At 43.0% G+C, this 22,332-nt stretch overlaps 1 protein-coding gene across 3 annotated transcripts in view; it reads left to right on the top strand.

The window, feature by feature from the left end:
• SMARCA2 (SWI/SNF related BAF chromatin remodeling complex subunit ATPase 2) overlaps nucleotides 1–22,332 on the top strand; it is a 1,851,064-nt gene that overhangs the window by 307,291 nt on the left and 1,521,441 nt on the right. For all 3 annotated transcript variants that reach the window (XM_078675722.1, XM_078675721.1, XM_078675720.1), the window contains exons 11-12: nucleotides 3,770–3,823; nucleotides 16,517–16,647. In XM_078675722.1, coding sequence (XP_078531848.1) covers nucleotides 3,770–3,823; nucleotides 16,517–16,647 — 185 coding nt within the window. The remainder of the gene's footprint in view (nucleotides 1–3,769; nucleotides 3,824–16,516; nucleotides 16,648–22,332) is intronic.

The following is a 22,332-nucleotide window of genomic DNA, read 5'->3' as shown; positions in this document are numbered from 1 at the left end:
TTGGAGGTGACCAAATTTGGCCAAACCTTCTAAACCGTGTTGAAAGCATGGCATCAGGTTGTTGATGTGTATGGTGGAGAATAAATGGACCTGCTACTGCTAAAGAGAGAAGACTCAAGGGAATAATTAGACTGACATAGCCAGCAACTACTGCCAACAGCAGGACTTTTGTTCGACATCACAGTGGATGAAGCATGGAGGCCACTTGAGCAGAATAAAAAAAAAAGGTATAAAGCTTATCCTTAAAATATACATAGATCAGAATAGCTGCCCTTTTAACGCAAATTAGAACTGCAGAATGAAAAGGTCTTTCCAAACACCATTTGCAAACATGGATGATGCTTTACTTATGTGTTTGCATGTAATCATAACTATATAGCTGTAGTGCACTTATTATTGCCTGCTACTTAGGAAAGTAGCCTCGGGCATCAAGCCTTATTTAAGGGAAGATACCAAAAAATCTGAAGTCCGAAATGATTGAGAGTGACTTCATTGTGCATACAGTTATTTAGCTTCAGGAATTCATAAAGCTTTGAATTGCCATGTGAGGGACAAAATGCTGGAGTGCATTCAGATGTTTGTTGGTGTGATTGGTGAACGAGGATTAAAAGAAATGGTTCTTCACCTACAACTATTTCAGTTTCTCGTGCTCTGCACACTCCTGCCATTTAGTGTTTGAACTGGCATTTTACAACTTGTTGTTTTAAATTCTTTGTTTTGGCTGCAGACTTGGCTGGAATGACTCATGATGATTTCACCTGAATTTTTGTTTCTACCCTTGACACTACAAGTATAATATCTACGCTGAGACTGAGATAGTGAGGGTAAATTGTGTTTTTTAAAAATAGTCTGTATTTGTGCCCAAAGTTTCATACCCAACGTTCCACAAACCCAATAGCTTAGAAACCTAAATGAAATTAAATCCTTGCTAGTTAAGACAATGAACAGTCAAACACAGCACTAAGCAAAAACGTGCATTGTGTGGGCATACCGTTAAACTAGCAACTTGACTTAGCCAGGGACCTCTATTAAAAGTGATCAACTCAAGGTAGCTATAGACTATTAACTTAAACAAAACACCAGATCTGCCTAATGAGAGGAATGTCCTGATCATGATGCTAGGGTCCCCTATATTTGTATGGGGGTCGGGGGGGGAGGGGTGTGGTTGTGTCTGATGATTTGTTTTTTTTTGTTCAAAACATTTAATGTTGTCTCTGACAAATTCACCTAACTTTATTGTTACTTAACCTTTATATGTGTGACTGTGTGTGTATATACACACACATTTTAAACAGCCTTCATAAAATGTCATAAGTCCACAACGCTTTTTCTCCCCTTGTCTAAGGGAGGTAGTAATAGGTGTTACTATTATTTCATTTAACGGTACCCAATGTAGTTGAAAAGTATTTGTCGGTTCCAGCTAGGTTTAAATTAAAATGCAGTTATTTGCTAAATTGAGACTTTTAATGCAGCAGAATTGGTAACAACTGTGGTGCTTAATCTGTTTTTTCACCTCTAGTAAGCCATTCTGTAATGCTTATATAAACGTGTGTTATTTAGCATAATACATAGGTAACTAACTTTGTTTGTTCAGTGCTCGGAAAAAGCAGCAGTGTCACATCAGGCACTATATCAAAAAAATATTATGTATGCAGCTGAAATCAGCATGCACGCTTGTACCTTCATCTCAAGGCGATGGTAGGTGGACATAGTGAAAATGGAACATGAGACAATGCTTCCTTGAAAGCAAGACAACCGTCTGAAGTTGTCAATTACAATTCAGAACTGCCACATAAAAACAGTGAAATCTAGAAGCCCACAAGTCTTTCTAAGCCAGCACCAAGAGCACTTCACAGCGCAGTACAGATTGAAAAGAAGCAAGGTCAACTGAAACGCAGGCCGCACTCCCTTGCATTCAAAAGGAAACTAACATTTAGATACTTTGTAATTGCAACACACACACTATAGCACCATTATGATTGCTCTTAAGTTTTAGCTCTCCGAAAAATGATAAACAGCATTGGTCATATGGGATCCTGACCTGTAACCTGCATATCTCATCAGAGATCGTTCAACTTTTGGAATGACTACTATCATGAAATCAAAACTAGGAAAGACACAATACCAAGCTCATGTAATCTATACAACCAAGACATTGGTATGTAAACCAGTGACTCGAATTACTCGCTGCATATTTCATTAGCAAGCTCTCATTCATACTGTGGCAGCGTGTGGTTTTGCATAATCCCACAAGATCCATTGACACAACAGTACTAGCACAATAGGATACATAAGCTGAATAGTTAAAAAGTTCAACTCCAAAGGGCCGTAATTTCCTTGTTGGCAATAGGTGGAGCAAAACCATTAACCATTCATAATAAAAATCACAGATAAGCAGGCTGGTTGATCAGTAGGTTCTAAATATACTTCCATACATTTTCTGTTGTAAAAATGCAGCAGATTAAATTTCCTCGCACCTAGAAGTTATCAAATCATTGTAAATGGCGAACATGCAAACTACGGTCCTCTTCCACCCGAGCTACTACGTATGACCTATAGCAGTCCATGAAACAAAGTCAAGTAATGTAGCAGCAAACATTAATAAACATGGCACTGTAAAGAATAAAAAATATGAACAATTCACTTCACTTGACTGCATAAACCTTAATAAATAATATGGCGTACCGTCCAGAGAAGCCAACTGTGGAACTGAAGAACCAGGTTCAAGTCTGGCATCGGCTCAACATCTTGTCATTCTGGGCAAATCTCTTAATCGCCAAGTGCCTAAAAACTGAAATGAATGTGTCCTTGTGTAATGTAACTGGTGCTCATGAAAAACATAGCTTCCTGCACTCCAGAGGATAGCAAGGTGGGGGCAGGGTAGTTAGTAAAAGGGACATGACGGTTTAACAGCCTCCCTTGAATACACAGTGGAAAATATGCCCCTGTTAAGATGTTTGTTAAAAGCATAGCTTGCTGAGGAGATTGCGCACACTGAACACCCTCAAATGTATCTTGAGGCACTCATGACTGATGAGATGACACTCACTAAAGAGGTAGCTGTATGGACCTGATGAAGCAGAAACTGCAAGCAGAAATATAAATGCAGCCAGCATGACATACATGAAAATGAAAGGACTACTTTTCATCCACGCCATCCCTTGTTGAAGTGGCGAGTTTCTACTAAATGATACTAAATCTGACACTCAACCCTGCAAACCAACCGATGACACCTTTCTAAATATTTTATATTGTATTTAGTGTGTAATGGTGACGAGAACTTTTTGTAAACTAAAACGGTCTGTTGGTGAGACCGAAGATGGAGGGGGAAAAAATATAAATATTCCTCTCCTACACCGGATTGTAGCAACAGAACAATTATGTAACATTTTCTAACTTTACAAGTTAAAATTGAAGTTGCTTTAGTACAGTGACTGAAGGGATAGGTGATATGTTTTTTGCTCCTGCCATTTAACTTAGAAAAGGTTGTTTGGATACTTTGTGGGAGGTTCAGGGTATAAGGAGGCCACTGACTGAGTAAAATGGTAAAGACGTGCAGTCACCAGGCTGCCTGTAAAAAGCCTGCACCAGGTTTACAATATAGATAAAAATCACCATTGGTAACTGGTAAGGAGTTTGGGAACACATTAACACAATTTAACTGCTGTTCATTAGTTGGCGAATATGATTTCACTGCAGTATGTCGGTAAGCTTTAGTGCTTATTCAGCTAAAACTGGTTGTGACAAACATATGTGTCTTTTCTTGCAGAAGGTGGAGGAGACTGGTGAGAGAATGGGATCCGGATTAGGTCCAGATGGTGAGGTAGGAAAAAAATGCCCAAGAAAGTGTTTTTGTGTTACAGCTGTATGTTTTTCTAATTTATCTGATAGCATAACATCAGCATGTTACTTTATTACCTACCTAGCCAGTAGGTTTTTCACCAAAAATGTAGACATTCAATTTCTTTAGATGTTGTTCTTAACCAGTTCATACATATTTCTCTTGAAGAAACTGATGATGGAGGCCGCACAGAGAGAATGTTTAACCATTTGAATGGACTGCATGAACAGTGCTGTCACATTTATAATGGTGTGCAATGAGGAGCGTCCCAAAGAGAATGATTTCAAATAGTCTTGGCGTTAGATTGGTGACTCCATAAATGGGTGATTTTCAAAATCAATTTCTGTTTGTGACGTGTGCAGTAGATACACATGTTTTGCATAAGTCCGCCATCTAGTGTTGAGCTCAGATGATTAAAAGTTGTTTTTGTTCGAAGACGTTTTCTTCGAGTCACGAGGCTGTGTGACTCCTCCTCTGGGGAATACTGCGCATGGTCCTCAGTGCCATCTTTAGATAGTTTTTTTCCTGCCAACTGGTTTGGGTATAGTAACTCACCTTCTGGTTCGATACTCCTTCGGACTCCCTTTGGGTCATTTATTCCCATTCAAAGGTGTTGTCTAGATCGGTCTACTTTGTGTCTCACACAACCTTTCCGAAGTGTGTCTTCAGCTTGCATCCTCGGACTGCACCCAGCCGAGCAAAAAGTTCTCCATTTCCACTCACACGGATAATGACTTGCTAATGGATCACACTCACTCATGTTTCTGTCTGAAGTGCCATTTAAATACCCTTACCAGTCTCGCAAGAAATCTAATGATTGAGTTCAAGTACGATGACTCGCGTCCATCGACTCTGCCTGCCACAATAGTCTAGTGCACAAGACTTTTGAGGTTTTGTCCTGGAATCTAGTTGTCCATATTCTAGTAAGATCCTTTTAAAGCAATATAGGGACTCATATAATAGGGTGTCTTGGTTCTGGTTCTGGAAATCGATTAACCTAAATTCTAAATTGTTAGTATCCCTAAAAATCCAGCCAATACCATTGAGCTGGGAAGCCCGGTAATGGAATCAGTGTTCCTTTATGCCCAGCACACCATCGAATGGTACTTGCGTAAATTTGTTAAGTGAATCCCGTGGTTGAGTATCCACCCAAAGAAATCTTCCCAGAAAATAATGAGTGCCTGTGAAATATGAGCCATATCTCGTCTCTGTGTTTCAGATTTTCTGCAGTCGGGTGGAACCCTTACAATTCTCTGGGGCTTTTTTTTGGCATTTAGAACTAACCTGGCGTGTTGCGTGGGAGCATGCAATTGAACTGGCCTCAAAAGCTGTGCCCATGCCGCTGTGAAAAATCGAGGGAATTATTCTAGATTCAAATTTGCAGGTCGCCAGCTAGTATAACAACTTGCCGGCCTTGTGAGTCATATCGTCTGTGCTGGACAGCTGCTGCTCCAGGCCTGAGACAATGGTCTCAAAAGTATTGAGATCACAGTTGTTGTTCCTCTTACTCATAGTAATAAAGGATTTGACACTCTATATATAACACTCTTGAAAGTCTCCAGTAGTACCACTGCTGGCTGCACAGAGCTGTTTAAGTGAAAGTAAGTTGTAATCCAGAAAAGACTTCAACGCATACAAAACGCCTCCACAGGCCTCATTCTTGGAATCACTCACCACAGCCACATCACCGCCCACCTGATAGACCTCCACTGGCTCCTGGTCAACAAGAGGATCACCTTCAAGCTCCTCACCCATGCTCACAAGGCACTCCACAACGCCGGACCAGCATACCTCAATGAACGACTCACCTTCTACACCCCGAACCGCCAGCTTCGTTTTGTGGACCTCGCCACTGTCCCACGCATCCACTGAACAACCACCGGTGGCAGATCATTCTCCCACCTCGCCGCCAAGTCATGGAACACCTCCCCACCCACCTGCGACAAACTCAGGACCTGCTGACCTTCAGGAAACTTCTCAAGACCTGGCTGTTTAACCTGTAGCTGTTCCCCCCCGACCCCCCTCCCCCTCTACGCCTTGAGACCCTCATGGGTGAGTAGCCCGCTTTACAAATGTTTTGATTGATTGATTGATAATCTGGTCTCTGAGTCTAGCTGCGAGAGTGTCGTACCCCCATCACCGACAGACCCCATGGGAGCACCCTCATCAGCTGGACCCCTGACACATGAGTAGCAGGCATGAAAATGTATTAGTTAATTGAGAAGGAGTGACCGAGGGACTAAAAGGTGTATTTACACATCAAGGATGGGGTCCATTACAGCATTAAAAACACCGCAGAGTATTGTTTTATTTTCAGAGGCAAGTGCTAGTAGTCTGGTACAGGACCTAAGCGTGTCCTCAACCAGTGTAGGGGAAGCATAGGTGCAAATGATGGTCTATGTCCATCCTTTCAAGGAACCCGAGACATCACGAAATGCACCAGGGGATTAGTGGGTACTGTGGAGGGGAGAAGTAGGGACGGCATCCGGAGAAGGATAACTACACTCCCACCACTCTTGGTATGAACCAATTGTGGAGCTCTATGGTGTAGTCAAAATGGCCCATTAAATTACACTCAATCTCCAAAAAGTGGATATCCTGAAGCAGGAGTATGTCAGGCCTGTCTTTAACTTAAAACTGTCTCCCTTTTGATCTTGTTATTTAGCCCATTGACGTTCCAGGTCAGGATTTAGAGCTGCCTAGCAGCATACAGTTTGAGTCCTGGTGGGTAGAGCCAGTTGATAATTTGGTGGGTGGGGGAATGGACATCACCTGGCACTGTGAACCAGTCTGTCACAACTAAGAGCTCTGTGAATATAAATGTCAAGATGTCCATAACAAACCAATCCCAACATTCCACCCCCTACACTTCTGAAACAGAAGTATCCATTACTCTGCAAATTACAGCCCATTAACAAACTGAAAATGGGGGGTATTCTCAATGAGCAGGCTTCAGGGGGACAATGGAGGGGGGGGAGGAAACCCCTCCACCCAAGCCCCAGTTTTAGCGAGTATAAAATGGGCATGGAGACATTCAAATATGTTTGCCATCCAGTAGTGGCACAGCATGGCCAATGACAACATGTCCCAGTACTCGAAGGAGGCAGAGGATGAGTAAAGAGTGACACCAGCAGGAGAGGTTGGTCTTAAATGAGATCCCCTAGGTCTCAGTGGGGTAATGTGGTTTGGGTCTGTGGAGCATCTGAGCCTTCAGCCTCACTGCTCTCTGAAGCTGATGCCTCTTCATCAAGATTCGTCGCATGACTCCCAGACACAGAATTTGTCTGTCTCATGTTGTGTTTTTGTTTCTCTTTGGGAGGAGGCTGCACTTGGTGCAGTCCAGAATTGGTAATCCATGGCACACCCTGCCTGTTAGACATGGATATTCTTTCCTCTACCCAGTCCTAGGCATCCTCTACGGTGTGTTTGTATATTTTCCCTTGGTGCATCATTTTAAGCTTAGTGGAATATAGGAGCATGTATTGGATGTTTATTGTCTGAAGTTTACTCTCCACCTCCAAAAATGATTTACTTTTTTGTTGGACTATGTATGTATAGTCCTGAAAGATTACACTTTCTGAGGATTCAGGGATGATGGTAGATTGGTATGTGCCGTTCTATGAATTGCATCACAGTCAAGGTAGTTAAGTAGTCTCATAATAATGGGGTTGGGGTGGGCAGCCTAGCGGGTTTTTTTTTGTCAGGCCTGGTGTGCCCTTTCATTAATGATGCAAGCGGATATTTTATTTTCTGGGGCCCAGGATTTAAACCAGTTGAAGATGAGCTGGTCAAGACCTGCATCCTTGGTGTCCCCCAGAATCCTACCTAATGCAGGTTATTTCACCTGGATCTGCCTTCAGCTTCTCTGGTGTGTTGTTCTAATAGTGCAGATTTTTTCCCTTAGGTGGGAGATGTTGGATTTGATGGTACATAAGTCTCATTGCGCTTTAGACAGCTGGTACTCTGCTTCAATTGTGCAGTCTGCCATGTTGCGCAGATTCTGTCAGCTAAGAGACCCCTACAAGCCGATTTCCTCGATCCACCCTTCAAGGGTTTTTTTAGGAATCACAGATGGCCTGACGCTTGGCACTGCTGCCGCCTTTCACCATGTAAAACAGAATAGTGTGCTGCTGCCTCTTTAGGCTACCCCATGGCATGTCATATGTTCCTGTGAGGTCCTGGTGGTGGTTTGCTTTCTACTGGGTAGTCCCGCTAGGTCAACTGCACTGCAGGGGATTGGACTGTCTGTTCCGGATGTTCAGTGGGCATGGCGGTCTGACGACAACAGGCACATACTCTCAGGACCCCTCACCGCTCCTGTTCCCTGACCAGATGCTCCTTTGGTAGGCCCAGAAGTCATGTAGAAGAGGGAGGGAAGAAAAAAGGGAAACGAAGAGGTAATGGGGCACTGCTGGCCAGAAAAGGAGTTTGTGATGACTGAATTTCACTGCACCGTTTTGGTCATCCTAGGAGTCTCTCCCTTAATTTCCATCGCAGCAGTGCCCCAGCCATGTGATTAGCATCCAGACCTGAGTTGCTACTTCTCTCCGCTCACATCTGCCAGTATGGTGCTGAAAGGACCTAGCCAGATTGGCCCACATGTCAAATGATCCCCTCTTCAGCTACCTGCCCATCTGTTAATGTCAGGTCCTGGGAATAGCTCCCCTGAGGAATCGCCACAGTGAACGGCCAGTCAAGAGCTCTCAGCCCTCTTCAGGCCTGAAACCACTTCCCTTCACGTGTACTGCAGGCCTATGTAACTGGAGATGGCACAACGTCTTCTCTCCTTCTCAACCTCTCTAGGTCTCATCCAGCGGCTTCTGAATCTACACTTCGCCCAGTGCGATTCCAGGAGTCCGGTCTTACCTCAAGCCTGGGTGGAAGAGCCGCTCCCACTATCGCTAGGACCGACCCACTTCTACTAAGCAGTACGGTGCCATCTTCAGGTCACTTTCGCTGACTCTGCAGTTTCGGGGCCGGCGTGCTTCTCTGCTATGCTCTTCTGCCTCACACCGGCACACTGGATCTATTTCCATGGCAGGTCCGTTAGGAGTGCGGCTCGTTGCCCCATGGTTTCTGCCGCAGCCCGCTTCACCTCCTAGCCCGGCAGCCCACAAACAGACTGCATTGAGTAGGGACAGCATTGAGGAGGGACAGCCACAGGACGGGGACAAGTAGCTGCCACGAAAGTGCCCACACTTCACTGCCCCAAAGTGATGTGGTCAAGTGGAGCCGCGCACAATGATTTCAGGATCCACAGGACAGTTTGCATTCGCTGGGCTTTGATGAAACCTTATGGATTAGCAACTGCCATCTTGAGCTTTCAAGCAATGCCATACGGTTTCTCCTTGAAGCTTTTGCCCACTTTCAGAAGTGTAGTCTCATTCTAAATAGTGACATTCCCAATGGTTCTGTTATTCTGATGCAGACAAATAATGTTCTTTAGAGCTAACTTTGTGTTTCAGAGTTCTTAAAAGGATACCAACATATGTTCTGTCTCCCTGCTCTCCTTCCCAGCCAACGTCATCGAAAAAGCCATCAGCGCTGAACTCTGAGGTAATCAAAGCCAACCACATCCTGGACTCCTCTCAATCTGGATTCCTAAACAACCACAGCACAAGACCACCTTCCTCTCTGCCACCGACGACATCCACTCCCTACTGGACTGGAGATAAACAGCCCTCATTCTCCTCGACCTCTAGTCCGACTTCGACGCCGTCTCTCACCGTACCCTAATCACGAGACTCCACGACGCCGGCATCCACGACAAAGCCCTGGACTGGATCCGTTCCCACCTCACCTTTAGAACACATTAAGTCAGACTTCCCCTGTTCCTCTCGGAACTCACAGAGATCAGATGTGAAGTGCCTTGGGGCTTCTCCCTGAGCTCTACGCTTTCAACATATGCATTTCCCCGCTTGCAGCCATCGTCAGGAGCCACACACTTGGCATTGTTTCGATTGTCCTCATCCTGGGGCCCAACACCTATGTTTGGGATGACTCATGGTGAGTGAGGAGACCAGCACTAACCACGCACAAAACCTCTGCATCATACTGGTCATACTGGTCTCCTCGCTCACCATGAACCCCAAGATCAACGGCGTCACCTCATCATGCTTCCAGAAAACTTACAGATGGATTCCCACTGAGGTCAGGAAAACAGTCACCCATGGATTAATCAGCAGCAGACTATACAACGGCAAATTACTCTACTCTGGCACCACCCAGAAACTCCTCAGAGAACTCCAGAACGTGCAGAACGCCAAAAGCCAGATTGGTCCTCAAACCTCCCCTTCCACAGCCACATCCCCGAACCTCTTCAAGAACTCCACTGGTTCCCAGTTAACAAAAGAATCACCTTCAAGCTCCTCACACACGCCTACAAAACCGGACCTGCATACCTGAACCACCGCCTCTCACTCTATGCACCGATCAGACCCCTCCACACTGCCCAACTGACCCTGCCCACTGTCCCTCGAATCCTCAAGTCCAGGACTGCAGAATCCTGGAATGCCATGCCTCTTCACTGCAGGCTCTCCCCGTCCCTGACACAATTCAGGAAGGATCTCAAGACCTGGCTCTTCGAATGAACCACACTGACCAGTTGAACCGGCAAACCCCACCCCACCTCAGCTCCTTGAGACCCTCAAAGGTGTGTCGCCGTGCTTAACAAGCACTGATTGATTGCTTAATTCTGTCCAGGAGATAATACAACATTTTGCTCTCATGTATCTGTTTGGTGATTTCTCTATTTTTCTTTCTTTCCTACTTGATTCCAGGCATACAAATCTACTATACCTCTTTCTCCCCAACACCCTACTTCAGAGACCTCAGTTTGGTAATTATCTGCAGGTAATCAATAATTCTTTAACTACAGGAATCTTGCCAGAATACCTAAAAAAAAAAAGGCATAGATACGCCCTTTATTAAGGAAAACTAACCTGGACCTGCTTGACCTCAACAACTACAGACCAATTACAAATGTAATTACTGCATTGGGATGGGTTTTAGTAACCAGGAAGTAATGGCGCTCAGCAGTATTAGCGTTTTAAGTGTGATTGATGTCTAAAATAAGAATGGTGCCAACAGGAAGGGGAGACACTCAAAACCCCTTAATCTGTGTGGAGAACCACACAACAACAATTTTACGATAATCCTGTGCAGCCAGCCGACTCGTGTTTCATTGTAGAAAAGAATCTTCTACAACTCTTCAGGCCTCACTGAAGGATTTTTGTTCCTTGCAACACTCCGCATGGAACTTTACTGCCGCTTACTATTGAAATTGAAAAGCCCACGTCCGGTGCTAATTCCAACCCGGCAGTGTGTCCCCTTGATCGCTGAATCACGGTGTTTGTCCATGAACAGGCGTCCGCCCGCGAAAGAATCTTTATTGCAACACTCTGCATGGAACTTTACGTATAATATTTTTGCCGCTTACTATAGAAATTGAACTTTATCTGGCATCTCGACTCTGAGTTGCTTTTAGATTGGCTGCCTATTTACAGACACGCACACTTCTATTCAAGACTCATGGTATCCTGCCGGGTTGGAATTAGCACCGGACGTGGGCTTTTCAAAAATTGTTAAACAGCGATTGAGCCCTGAAGAGTTGTAGAAGACTCTTTTCTACAATCAAACACGTGTCGGCTGGCTGTTTGGAATTAGCACCGGACGTGGGCTTTTCAAAAATTGTTAAACAGCGATTGAGCCCTGAAGAGTTGTAGAAGACTCTTTTCTACAATCAAACACGTGTCGGCTGGCTGTTTATAAACTGTATCGGATGCACAATTATAAATGTAACTTTCCTGGGCAAACTGATAGAGCAGCATTCGCCTAAATGTCACAAATCATTGAAGATGATCCCATACTTTCCGACTTCCAAACAGGATTCTGTCCAGGAAGAGGCCACAGAATCTGCCTTCATTGCCATCTGGGGTGACCTTAAAGATTCAGTAAACCGGAATGGGGTTGCTGCACTACTTCTCTTAGACCTCTCAGCTGCCTTTGACACAGTTGACCATGACACTCTAATACAAAGACTCTACGAAGCTGGCATAGCAGGGACTTCTCTTGACTGGATCACATCCTACCTTCAAAACAGAACAAATGTTATCCATTCTACCCCTTTGTCATCCAAACATTACTTCACAAAAGCAGGGGCCCCTCAAGGATCTATCATCTTACCCAGCATTTTCAAAGTTCTACATGAAGTCATTACCAACAACGATCAATGAATTTCAGCTCACAACTTACAACTTTTCAGGTGACACACAAATACTCCTTAAACTGGAAACTCCCAAAGACATTGGAAACTCACAAATCTTCAGTTCCGTTGATCAGTATATGACATGGAGCCATCTCAAATTGAATGCTACCAAAACGGAAATACTCACTTGTGACAATTGGAAAAATGATGACCCACTCAACGCCTGGCCTGACGATCTGGGACCACCTGCTAAAGTATCTAAGGAAGTAAGAAACCATGGAATTACCATGAACTCCAAGCTATCAGTGAACACTCAGGTGGACAAATTTGCGAGGCACCTTCCCCCACCTGGGATTTTCACACAAGGTTCAGGCTGCTATCTCTCTTGTACTGTCTAAACTTGATAATGCCAATGATGTATACCACGAATCATCTTTATCAACTTTGAAAAGACTACAATGGATTCAGAAATCTGCTGCCAGACTACTCGTACATGTAAAGTTACAAGCCCACACCTCCCTAGCCTCGAAGGCCCTACATGGGTTACTGGTTGCCAGAAGATCCACATTCAAGCTTTTGTATCACCCACAAAGCAAACATGGAACAGGACCTCAAAATCCCACCATACAGGAACACAACCATAGGTGCCACAGCCTTCTCTGTTCAAGCAGCCAAACTTTGGAACTCTTTACCCCAAACATAATATTGATGGGTAATTATCTTATTTTCAGAAGACTACTCAAGAGTTGGCTCTTCCCCACATAACCACCATAATCATACACAAGTGTACAGCATATCCCTGTGTATATCAACATATAATTTGAATATATGTATGTATCGAGATGTGTACTTTGTATAAATATGTATAATAATTATGTTTTTAAATACATAGATTTTTTTTTAGGTCTTCTTACCAAATGTACATATTACGTATGGTTTTAAAAAAAATATATATATATAATTCTATGCAGAATATGTATATAGGCCACTGCATAGCTTTCATATAAGTTATTTGATTAGATGCTTATGGTTCTCCGTTTATCTATCACAGTAAGTAACTATTATCATAACTATTTATCTACAATTGCTTCACTATTGTAATATGTTAAAAATACATTCAAAAATAAATGTGCTTAAAGTACAGCAACACTTGAAAGTCTGAGTTTATTAAATGCAAATTAAATATGTATATATTGCCTTCCTTATACATAAATACCCTCTATGTACTTGTGTATCTATATATTACTTTTCCTCCTACTGTAAAAAATATATGCAACAATTGGAGTCTCCCCAATGCCCTACCCAATGCTTCACCCTATACCTCATATATATGCTCTACCACCACTTGCTGACTCTTCCCAAACCTCATTCTACTACTATGATCTCCAAAATAACCCTTACTACAATCTTCCCTTCTCTGTCCCTCCCAAACAAGCCTTTCTAAATTCTTCCCTCATGTATCCCTCCTTAGACTCATCCGAAAACTCATTTAACTACTATGAACTCCCTAATCCATTTCTTGAGACTCTTCCCTCAATCTCTTTTGATACTCATCCCAAACCTCCTCCTGCCACTATGATGTCCCAATAAATACTTTTTGGACTCTTCCCGCTTCTATGCCCCCATTTTCCTTTTCAATTCAACTAACATACTCACTTGTCCACTGCTCAAATTAACTCCTATTTCCCTAGACTAATTCACCACTAATTCTTTTTGGATTCCGGAGTAGCGTGCTACTCACCGAAAATACATTTGACACCTTGTTGGGGATAGTAAACGCTATATAAATACAATTTCAGTTTCAATTGTAGGAAGCTGGCTCTTTATACCAAATATCAATATTGTGCAAAGAGTCCAGGTATTCCCTTGTCAGTGGACAGTGGCTTGCTCTAGCAATCCGAAGTTGCTCTTCTAGGTTATAGTGTAGTCGAGCAACCGTAGGCTTATCAGAGCAGAGTTTTAGACATCCATTCAATGTTCAATAAATGATGCACATGACTCAATAAGGAGATCCACACCAATTTATAAAAATAACATGTAACTTTATATAAATGTGGGCACCAGAATAAATACGATCAGGAAAATACGTTTTTCAATAGAAATAGAAATACTTTTGTATTTAAAAAAGCTGCAATGCTATCCAATGGGAGGAAGAACAAGTACGGCATTCAAGTACAGTACGGCGACTTATGGGACCAATCTCCTGGACTTAAAGTGAGTGGTGAGCAAAGTCCAAGGCAGCACCAGTAGAACACCACCAGTAAAGAGTCTGCAAGCTTTGACTGGAAGTTCAGTCGAGCTGAACCGACTGGGGACTCAGGCCTCAAGATGCTCGGGTATGAGTGTACACTGTTGGTCCTCTTCTCCATGACCTGTGCTGAGGTGTCCTTAGGCGTTGGGTTTTTCTTACCAGGAGCAGTCGGGGGCCTGTGAACAGAACAGAGGCTGCAGACGATGTCGGAGAGTTCACCAGGGAGGAAACTACATTGGACTCTGTCTCTAGAAGGCTGGGGGACCATGCTGGCTCCATTGGCCCACTTCACCTCTAGCTTGGAACAGCGGGTGAAGTGGTGTCCTTAAGCATCTGGTTTTCACGGTCTTGCAGACCTCTGTTTTCTGAAGGGGCCTGCAGGATGCAGGGAAGCAGGTCCGCTGCTTCATCGGAGTTCTTGGTTCATCAGTGAAGTGCTGGCAGGCCTCCCTGGCTTTTGGGACTCAGCAGCTAAAGGACACGTTGTCTTTTGGTGTAATTTTCAAAGTCCGCAAACAAGCTGTCATGGTTGGCAACAAAGCAGTTGTGGAGCCTTCTATTCTTGCTCTGTGCGACTCTACAGTACTTGTTTTCTGGTGCCAGGGACTCCCCTGAATTCTGGATTTAGGGGAGTGTAGGGTAGTAGCCATCTACCCTTGGAGTCACTGCACCCTCTATAGGACCTGTTCCTATAGCAAGTACAACAGGTCATATAGGGATCCTAAGTTTGCCATCACAAAAATGGCCTACTCTGAATAGTTTTGTCCACTTCAGGTTAGGCCACCTTAGAGGAGGTAATAGCTTATGGGGGGGAAGACACTCGTCTCCGGTGGCAGGCTGGGAGAAACAAGTCTGCCAACTCACCAGGGGCTGGTAGGTTTTCAGGAGGCACCTCTAAGGTGCCCTCTAGGTGCATGCATCAGTAAATCTAATGCTGAAATCAGTGTGGGTTTATTAATACAAAATGTTTGATACCAAACATCCCTGTTTTCAGCAAAACCATCATTTTGCTGGGAAACCCTTTTTCACCAGTGTTCAGTTTTACAATGGCGTCCCTGCTCACTTGCACCGGCAGTAATGGAACTGAACAGAACAGGGGCATTTTGGCTGAGGCAGATATGTCCTCACTTATATTATAAGGAACCCTCCCTTAGGGCTGTAGGGCCTTCTGTAGGAGTGACTTACAAATATTACATGCAGTTTTAGGGGACGTAGCACACAGGAGTGAGTGCCATGTTGTGTTTTCACACTAGTCTGCACCAAAGCACACAGCTTGCAGTGGCAGTCTTGCATGTATTTGGGAGGGGTCTCTTAGGGTGGGCCAATTCGTGCTGCAGCTCAAAGAGACTAGACTCTCTTTGGTACCTCAGGCCCTGGGTAACAGGGTACAATTTACTAGGGACTTGCAGAGAGTGCTAAACGTATTGCCAATTGGGAGAAACAGTTGTACAGTTTCGGGAAAGAGATCTGGTGACCTGGTTAGCAGGGCCCAGTGAACTTTCAGTTGAAGTCGCATCATATACCACACAAAAAGTTGGGCTGACCATGTCAAAAGGGGCACTTTTCTACACAACTTTAGGGTCAACCTTGTTGCCTGTCATGAGATTTGAGGGTCATGAGCATTTAAGTATAAGGTGTTGTGTTGGGTCTGTAAAGCTTTCTAGTAGTTCCTTCATATTCACGCTCCATACATTTGCAGTGTACATACCTGATGATCACAGGGACAGGAGGTTAAGATAGGTGGCAAGGCATTTTCCTTCCAAGCTGCTAACTCGTGGAATAAGACCCCTCTAATTCATTGCAAAGTACATGATTACCTAAAGTTTGGTGTTCTTCAATATGCTGAACCTATCCTTTAAAACCATATATCCCTTTGGGTTAAGCAATGGTATAGCAGGGCCCAACATCCATTTATCTGCCTATGGATCCCCTGCTACTTTCTCTAAATCGACCTCAAAGCCCTTCTTCGGCTGATCTTCTATGAAGGTATATGATATGGGGTGTGTAAAGCTAAAGGCGATGGAGCAACACTTTGCATAGCAGTGATAAGTTATAAACAACCTCCCTAAGATATTTCATCAGTAATACATCAATTTTGCAGTTTGATAATACATTGGAATTTTCAGATAACTGAATGCATCACTGTGTAATATTGCCTTGTTAATGGTATAATAAGATCAGTGGTAATTTATCTGTCATTCCTTTGTTTTACTTTTAGTTAATAGATGAGAGCAGTCAAATGAGCGATCTTCCTGTTAAAGTTATTCACACAGAGACTGGTAAAGTTCTGCTTGCACCTGATGCACCCAAAGCAAGTCAGCTTGATACTTGGTTAGAAATGAATCCTGGGTAAGTGGATCATGTGATTAGTAAACATGGTTATTTTTTATAATAATTTGCAGGCAAATGTTTCAAAGTGGAACCACTTATTATTAGCACCACATGTATGTGATTATTTAATTGCATGTTAGTTGGGGTGCCAGTGTCTCATTTTTTAAAAATGTGATCTCCTGTACTGACCTTTTCACATACTTCATGTACATCTCTAATCTAGGAGCTTGTTGCAGGGAAAAGCATGATAGAAATATTTATTATATGCTTCCTCTCATTTACTCCTCTAACCGTAGTGGGCCCTTTGCAATTAGACATACTGCAGCGCTTTCATTACCACAGAGGCAGTGATCCTCTGATGAATCATTCTCCGCCGACAGGAGAGGTGGAAATTAAGGTGACCAAACTCCATGTTAGCTGTCCAATGAGGACCATTAATAAACAGCTAGCTCACAAATTCGAGATCAAATTTAAGAACACCACTCTTAAGATCGTGCTTTAGAAGTAGAGGATAGCAACCGAAAGACCCAACCTCGTGCTGAAGAAGTTAAGTAGAGTGACGATTATGCATACCAAGAGCTCTGTGACAGCAAACAGAACAAAAGAGCTACTCAAAAGGAACATGGAAATGCTTATCTCGGATGTGTACATTTGTACTTCTAAAGGCATTGTCGTTAATGACCTAATCTTCTTTACTAACAAAAGAGCCCAATGGAGAAGAGCCTTTACGTCTATGCTCTGTGCCAAACCCAAATGGAAAACGCCTCACGATTTTAGATTATACATTATTCCCTCTCCAATTTTCAATGCTGGTTTTATGCCTGGTCAAGGTGCGATCTAATGTGATCAGTTTTGGTGCTGCGTATATGTTTGTTATTAGTATTTCTTGTCTTCCTTTGTTGTTTAAGGTTAGTTAGGGAGGGAGAATGTCTCCAAGATCTTTCTGCAAGCCGAAGTTTACGACGTTCCTTGTTAATGTGAGCCATTGAACCAAGGTTTTGAATATTTGCTGGGTATCCTTTTGAGATGTGAAGGAGCAAGTGCGTCAAAATCAGTCATGGAGTGAATTTAGTGATCAGGGAGTCCATCCAAATTTGTCATATTGGGGGGGGCGGCGGAAGAAGATTAATGCTCATAATGGTAAGATAATTTGCTTCTTTTGTTTGTCAGATATCTAGACCATTGTTTGGTCTTACGAGGTTATCTCATCTGGTCAACCTCACGATTTTAGATTAAACATTATTCCCTCTCCAATTTTCAATGCTGATCTCGCCAAATCCATATACAGCAATGGTAACATTCTTATTCAATCATCAGATCAAAATCTAGAAATGTTTGACAAATTCTTTTTTAGGAGTAAAAATTCAGTGGCTAACAATATAACTTCTACTCCACAAAATCTAGCATCTTAAGTGAACCCTCAATGGACTGTTACCAGTGCTACCTCCCTACACACCATCGTCATCACTTATTAGAAATAGGGTTGAACTTACCCCTTGCTCCATTGGGGAATCATCTGTGATTGAACCAAGGCCGCATATATCTGCAAAAATCTGCCTATACACCAACTCACCGAACTTCCCTGATCCTTCCACTCACATGACATTGAAACATAATGCTCACCCCGCTATTATTTATTATTTATTTATTATTTTCAGAGTTTTATAGAGCGCGGACAAGACCCTCAAGGGTATCAGAGCGCTTTACAGTACATGGGAATAGTAATGACATAATTAAAGGAAGAGTACATAGAGCCATGGGGCAATCATAGAACAGGGCATTAGGAAGTGACCTAAAGAGTGAAGGTGATAAAGTACAGGTAGTTAAGTAGAAATAAAAATAACATAATTGAGAACTTGGTCTACTACCCTCTCCCCTTCTAATGTAAACTCACCCATAGGTAGCTCCCTGTCCTGCAACATGCTCCCCAAACCACAGGTTTCATCGGAACTACAACCCAGGCTACCTAGTGAAGGCATATTTCTCAGATATCTAGACCATTGTTTGGTCTTACGAGGTTATCTCATCTGGTCAACACCTTTCCATGATGCGAAATGAGATTAGGAGGTGATCTGACCAGTCGCAAGTTAGCTGTATGATGTTATCTCTGGTGATAAGATCCAGGGTGGAACCTTTGTGTTGTGTAGGCTTGTTGCAAGACTGGGTGAGGTTCAGGTAGGCAGGAAAGTCTTGAAGGTGCAGAGTAAAGGATCAGTTTTGTTGTTCCAGTGTAGGTTGAAATCCCCAAGGAAGATACGGTCGTGTCATTTGTCAGCATCAACTCATATGGTCTCCATTATTTGTTCGATGGACAGAGGATTGTCTCCAGAGGGGTGGTAGATCGTGTGGAGTGTACATATTATCTTGACGATTTCGATTTCCAGCTGTTCGTAGGAGGACATCGAAACAGAGTGTATTTGTCCCAAAGAGAGACCAGCTCGATGGATGCAAGCAATGCCACCCCCAATTTTAACTGGTCTATCCACTCTAATAATGTCATAGTCAGAGGGAACTAGAATGTTCAGGATTGGTGTAGAGGTGTCCATGAGCCAAGTTTCAGTTGAGATCAGGAGATCTAGTTCATGTGAGAGTATGAGGTCTGCATTATCAGCTGCATGTCTTACCGCTGATCTGACGTTAATAAGGGTAAACATCCTTTACATCGCGGTGATTACACCGCGATGCATTTAGAACGCTGCCATTACAATGCAAGCGTTACATCGACTTGCACTGGAGGGCGCTATAACCTAAGGAATTGTAAGATTTACTATTCTAACACCTGGTGTTGGAATTGTAAATCTTACTACTCCTAAGTCCAGTGCCCTCCAGCGCAAGTCGTTGTAACGACTTGCGTAGTAAAAAATGCGATGTTACATACCGTGATCATTTTGATCGCGTTGTAACTGAACATATTCGTTAATAAGCATCGATTTGATGTGAGATTTCGTCACTACAGTTTTAAGGTGTGATATGTGGACAGTTAAAAAGTTTTATTTGCTCACAGATCTGAGGCAGACACTGGGTTCCCTAAATGGATTGGGGGAAATAGTTTGGATATTGAACATTGAGGGAGCAGGTTCAAATTGATCGGATTTGTAGTATTGTAATAGGGAATGAATGTCCTCATCAGTTAAATGATCGTTAATCCAATTTGGTCTAAAGTAATTATTAGTATATGGCTGAGAGTTTCTGTGCTGATTCCCTGCCTCATTCCTGGCCGAGATTTCCCTACGGGAGTGTTTGACCATTGTGGAGAGGCTAGGTTGATTAATCTCAGAAATCATACTGAGATCACAAAACTTCTCCATTCTTAAAGAGAAGTGTAATAAGATCTGAAGCACCTCCTTACCTAGTTTAAGATCATTCTTGATGTCAGCCAGCTTCTCCTCAATGTAGGGAAGGTTTATCATGTGTATGGGAGGTCTGGTGGTAGACTGAATGAGATCCATCTGAAGGGAGAGAGGAAGTAGGCAGAGTGGATTCCTCATAAGAGAGGAGGTAGGTAGTGGGAGAGTTGACTGGCTGTTGCTGTATTATGGATGATGTGTCGGAGGTGGGGAGTGAGATATGGGTATGAAGGTGTGTCAATGTGTTGCCTTCACTAGGTTTCCTGGGTTGTAGGTCCGATGCAACCTGTGGGTTGAGGAGCATGTTGCAGGACAGGGAGCTACCTATGGGTGAGTTTACATTAGAAGGGGAGAGGGTAGTAGACCAAGTTCTCAATTATGTTATTTCTTATTTCTACTTACCTACCTGTACTTTATCACCTTCACTCTTTAGGTCACTTCCTAATGCCCTGTTCTATGATTTCCCCATGGCTCTATGTACTCTTCCTTTAATTATGTTATTACTATTCCCATGTACTGTAAAGCACTCTGATACCCTTGATGGTCTGTTCCGCGCTCTATAAATCTCTGAAAATAATAATTAATAAATAATAGCGGGGTGAGCATTATGTTTCAATGTCATGTGAGTGGAAGGATCAGGGAAGTTCGGTGAGTTGGTGTATAGGCAGATTTTTGCAGATATATGCGGCCTTGGTTCGATCACAGATGATTCCCCAATGGAGCAAGGGGTAAGTTCAACCCTATTTCTAATAAGTGATGAAGATGGTGTGTAGGGAGGTAGCACTGGTAACAGTCAATTGAGGGTTCACTTAAGATTTTAGATTTTGTGGAGTAGAAGTTATATTGTTAGCCACTGAATTTTTACTCCTAAAAAAGAATTTGTCAAACATTTCTAGATTTTGATCTGATGATTGAATAAGAATGTTACCATTGCTGTATATGGATTTGGCGAGATCAGCATTGAAAATTGGAGAGGGAATAATGTATAATCTAAAATCGTGAGGTTGACCAGATGAGATAACCTCGTAAGACCAAACAATGGTCTAGATATCTGACAAACAAAAGAAGCAAATTATCTTACCATTATGAGCATTAATCTTCTTCCGCCGTGCCCCCAATATGACAAATTTGGATGCACTCCCTGATCACTAAATTCACTCCATGACTGATTTCGACGCACTTGCTCCTTCACATCTCAAAAGGATACCCAGCAAATATTCAAAACCTTGGTTCAACGGCTCACATTAACAAGGAACGTCGTAAACTTAGGCTTGCAGAAAGATCTTGGAGACATTCTCCCTCCCTCCCTAACTAACCTTAAACAACAAAGGAAGACAAGAAATACTCATAACAAACATATACGCAGCACCAAAACTGATCACATTAGATCGCACCTTGACCAGGCCTAAAAGAGACCAAGAAAACATTTTGAAATTAAGAATCAACAAGCGAACCGCTCCTCTGATAACTCGTGGCACTCAAGGACTCCATCCCAAGCAGCGAGGAGTCCTCAGCCCAATTCATTAAACAAACATTTAAGATCGAATTAGATCTGTAACTCTCCACACCAGACGTACAGAATCGGGCTTAGCCCATCCCTTCTTTGTGGCCACCTAGAGCGAGCTCGCCCCTAGTTGAATCGGTTATCTATACTCCAAAAAATGACGTGTCATGGAAAACCTTCAGACTACCTGACGATGCGGAGCTGCTCAACATCATAACTTCATTAAAACCATCAAATCACTTAAACGATCTCTCTCGCAAGGCTTGATTCCATATTGCCTCAAGATTGGACAAGTCACCCCCATCCCAAAGAAGCCTAATGCAGATTTATCTGATACAAGCAACTTCTGACCAATTTCTAATATCATGACTTTATCCAAACTGCTTGAGAAATACGTACATACATAACTGTGAAACCACATTCAACAGTTTCAACTCCTCGACCAATATTAATCGGGCCTCAGACCTGGACGCAGTACCGAAACCACTCTAACACACATTGTTGATGATGCCCTAAGACTTCTTGACCAGAACGAACCTTGCCTACTAATACTGCTTGAACTTTCCTCTGCTTTTGACATGGTCAAACACAACAAATTAATTGACCTTCTTTAAACGAGGATGGGGTTATCTAGTCCAGTCTTGGTTTGCTTCGTTCCTTCAGAACGAAACACAAACAATCAAAGTCAACCACAACCTTTTCAACAGTAAACTGGTCTCAATCGGAGTCCCACAAGGATCCACACACTCACTCTTTTTAACCAGTATTTGGAACCTCTCACCGAAATTGTGAAATGGACTAACATACAATATCATATGTACGCATCTGATACTCAACTGTATATGAAAATAT

Source organism: Lissotriton helveticus, chromosome 2_1 (assembly GCF_964261635.1).
Source record: "Lissotriton helveticus chromosome 2_1, aLisHel1.1, whole genome shotgun sequence".
Taxonomy (NCBI): Eukaryota; Metazoa; Chordata; class Amphibia; order Caudata; family Salamandridae; genus Lissotriton; species Lissotriton helveticus.
This window is presented reverse-complemented; position numbering and strand designations above follow the sequence as displayed.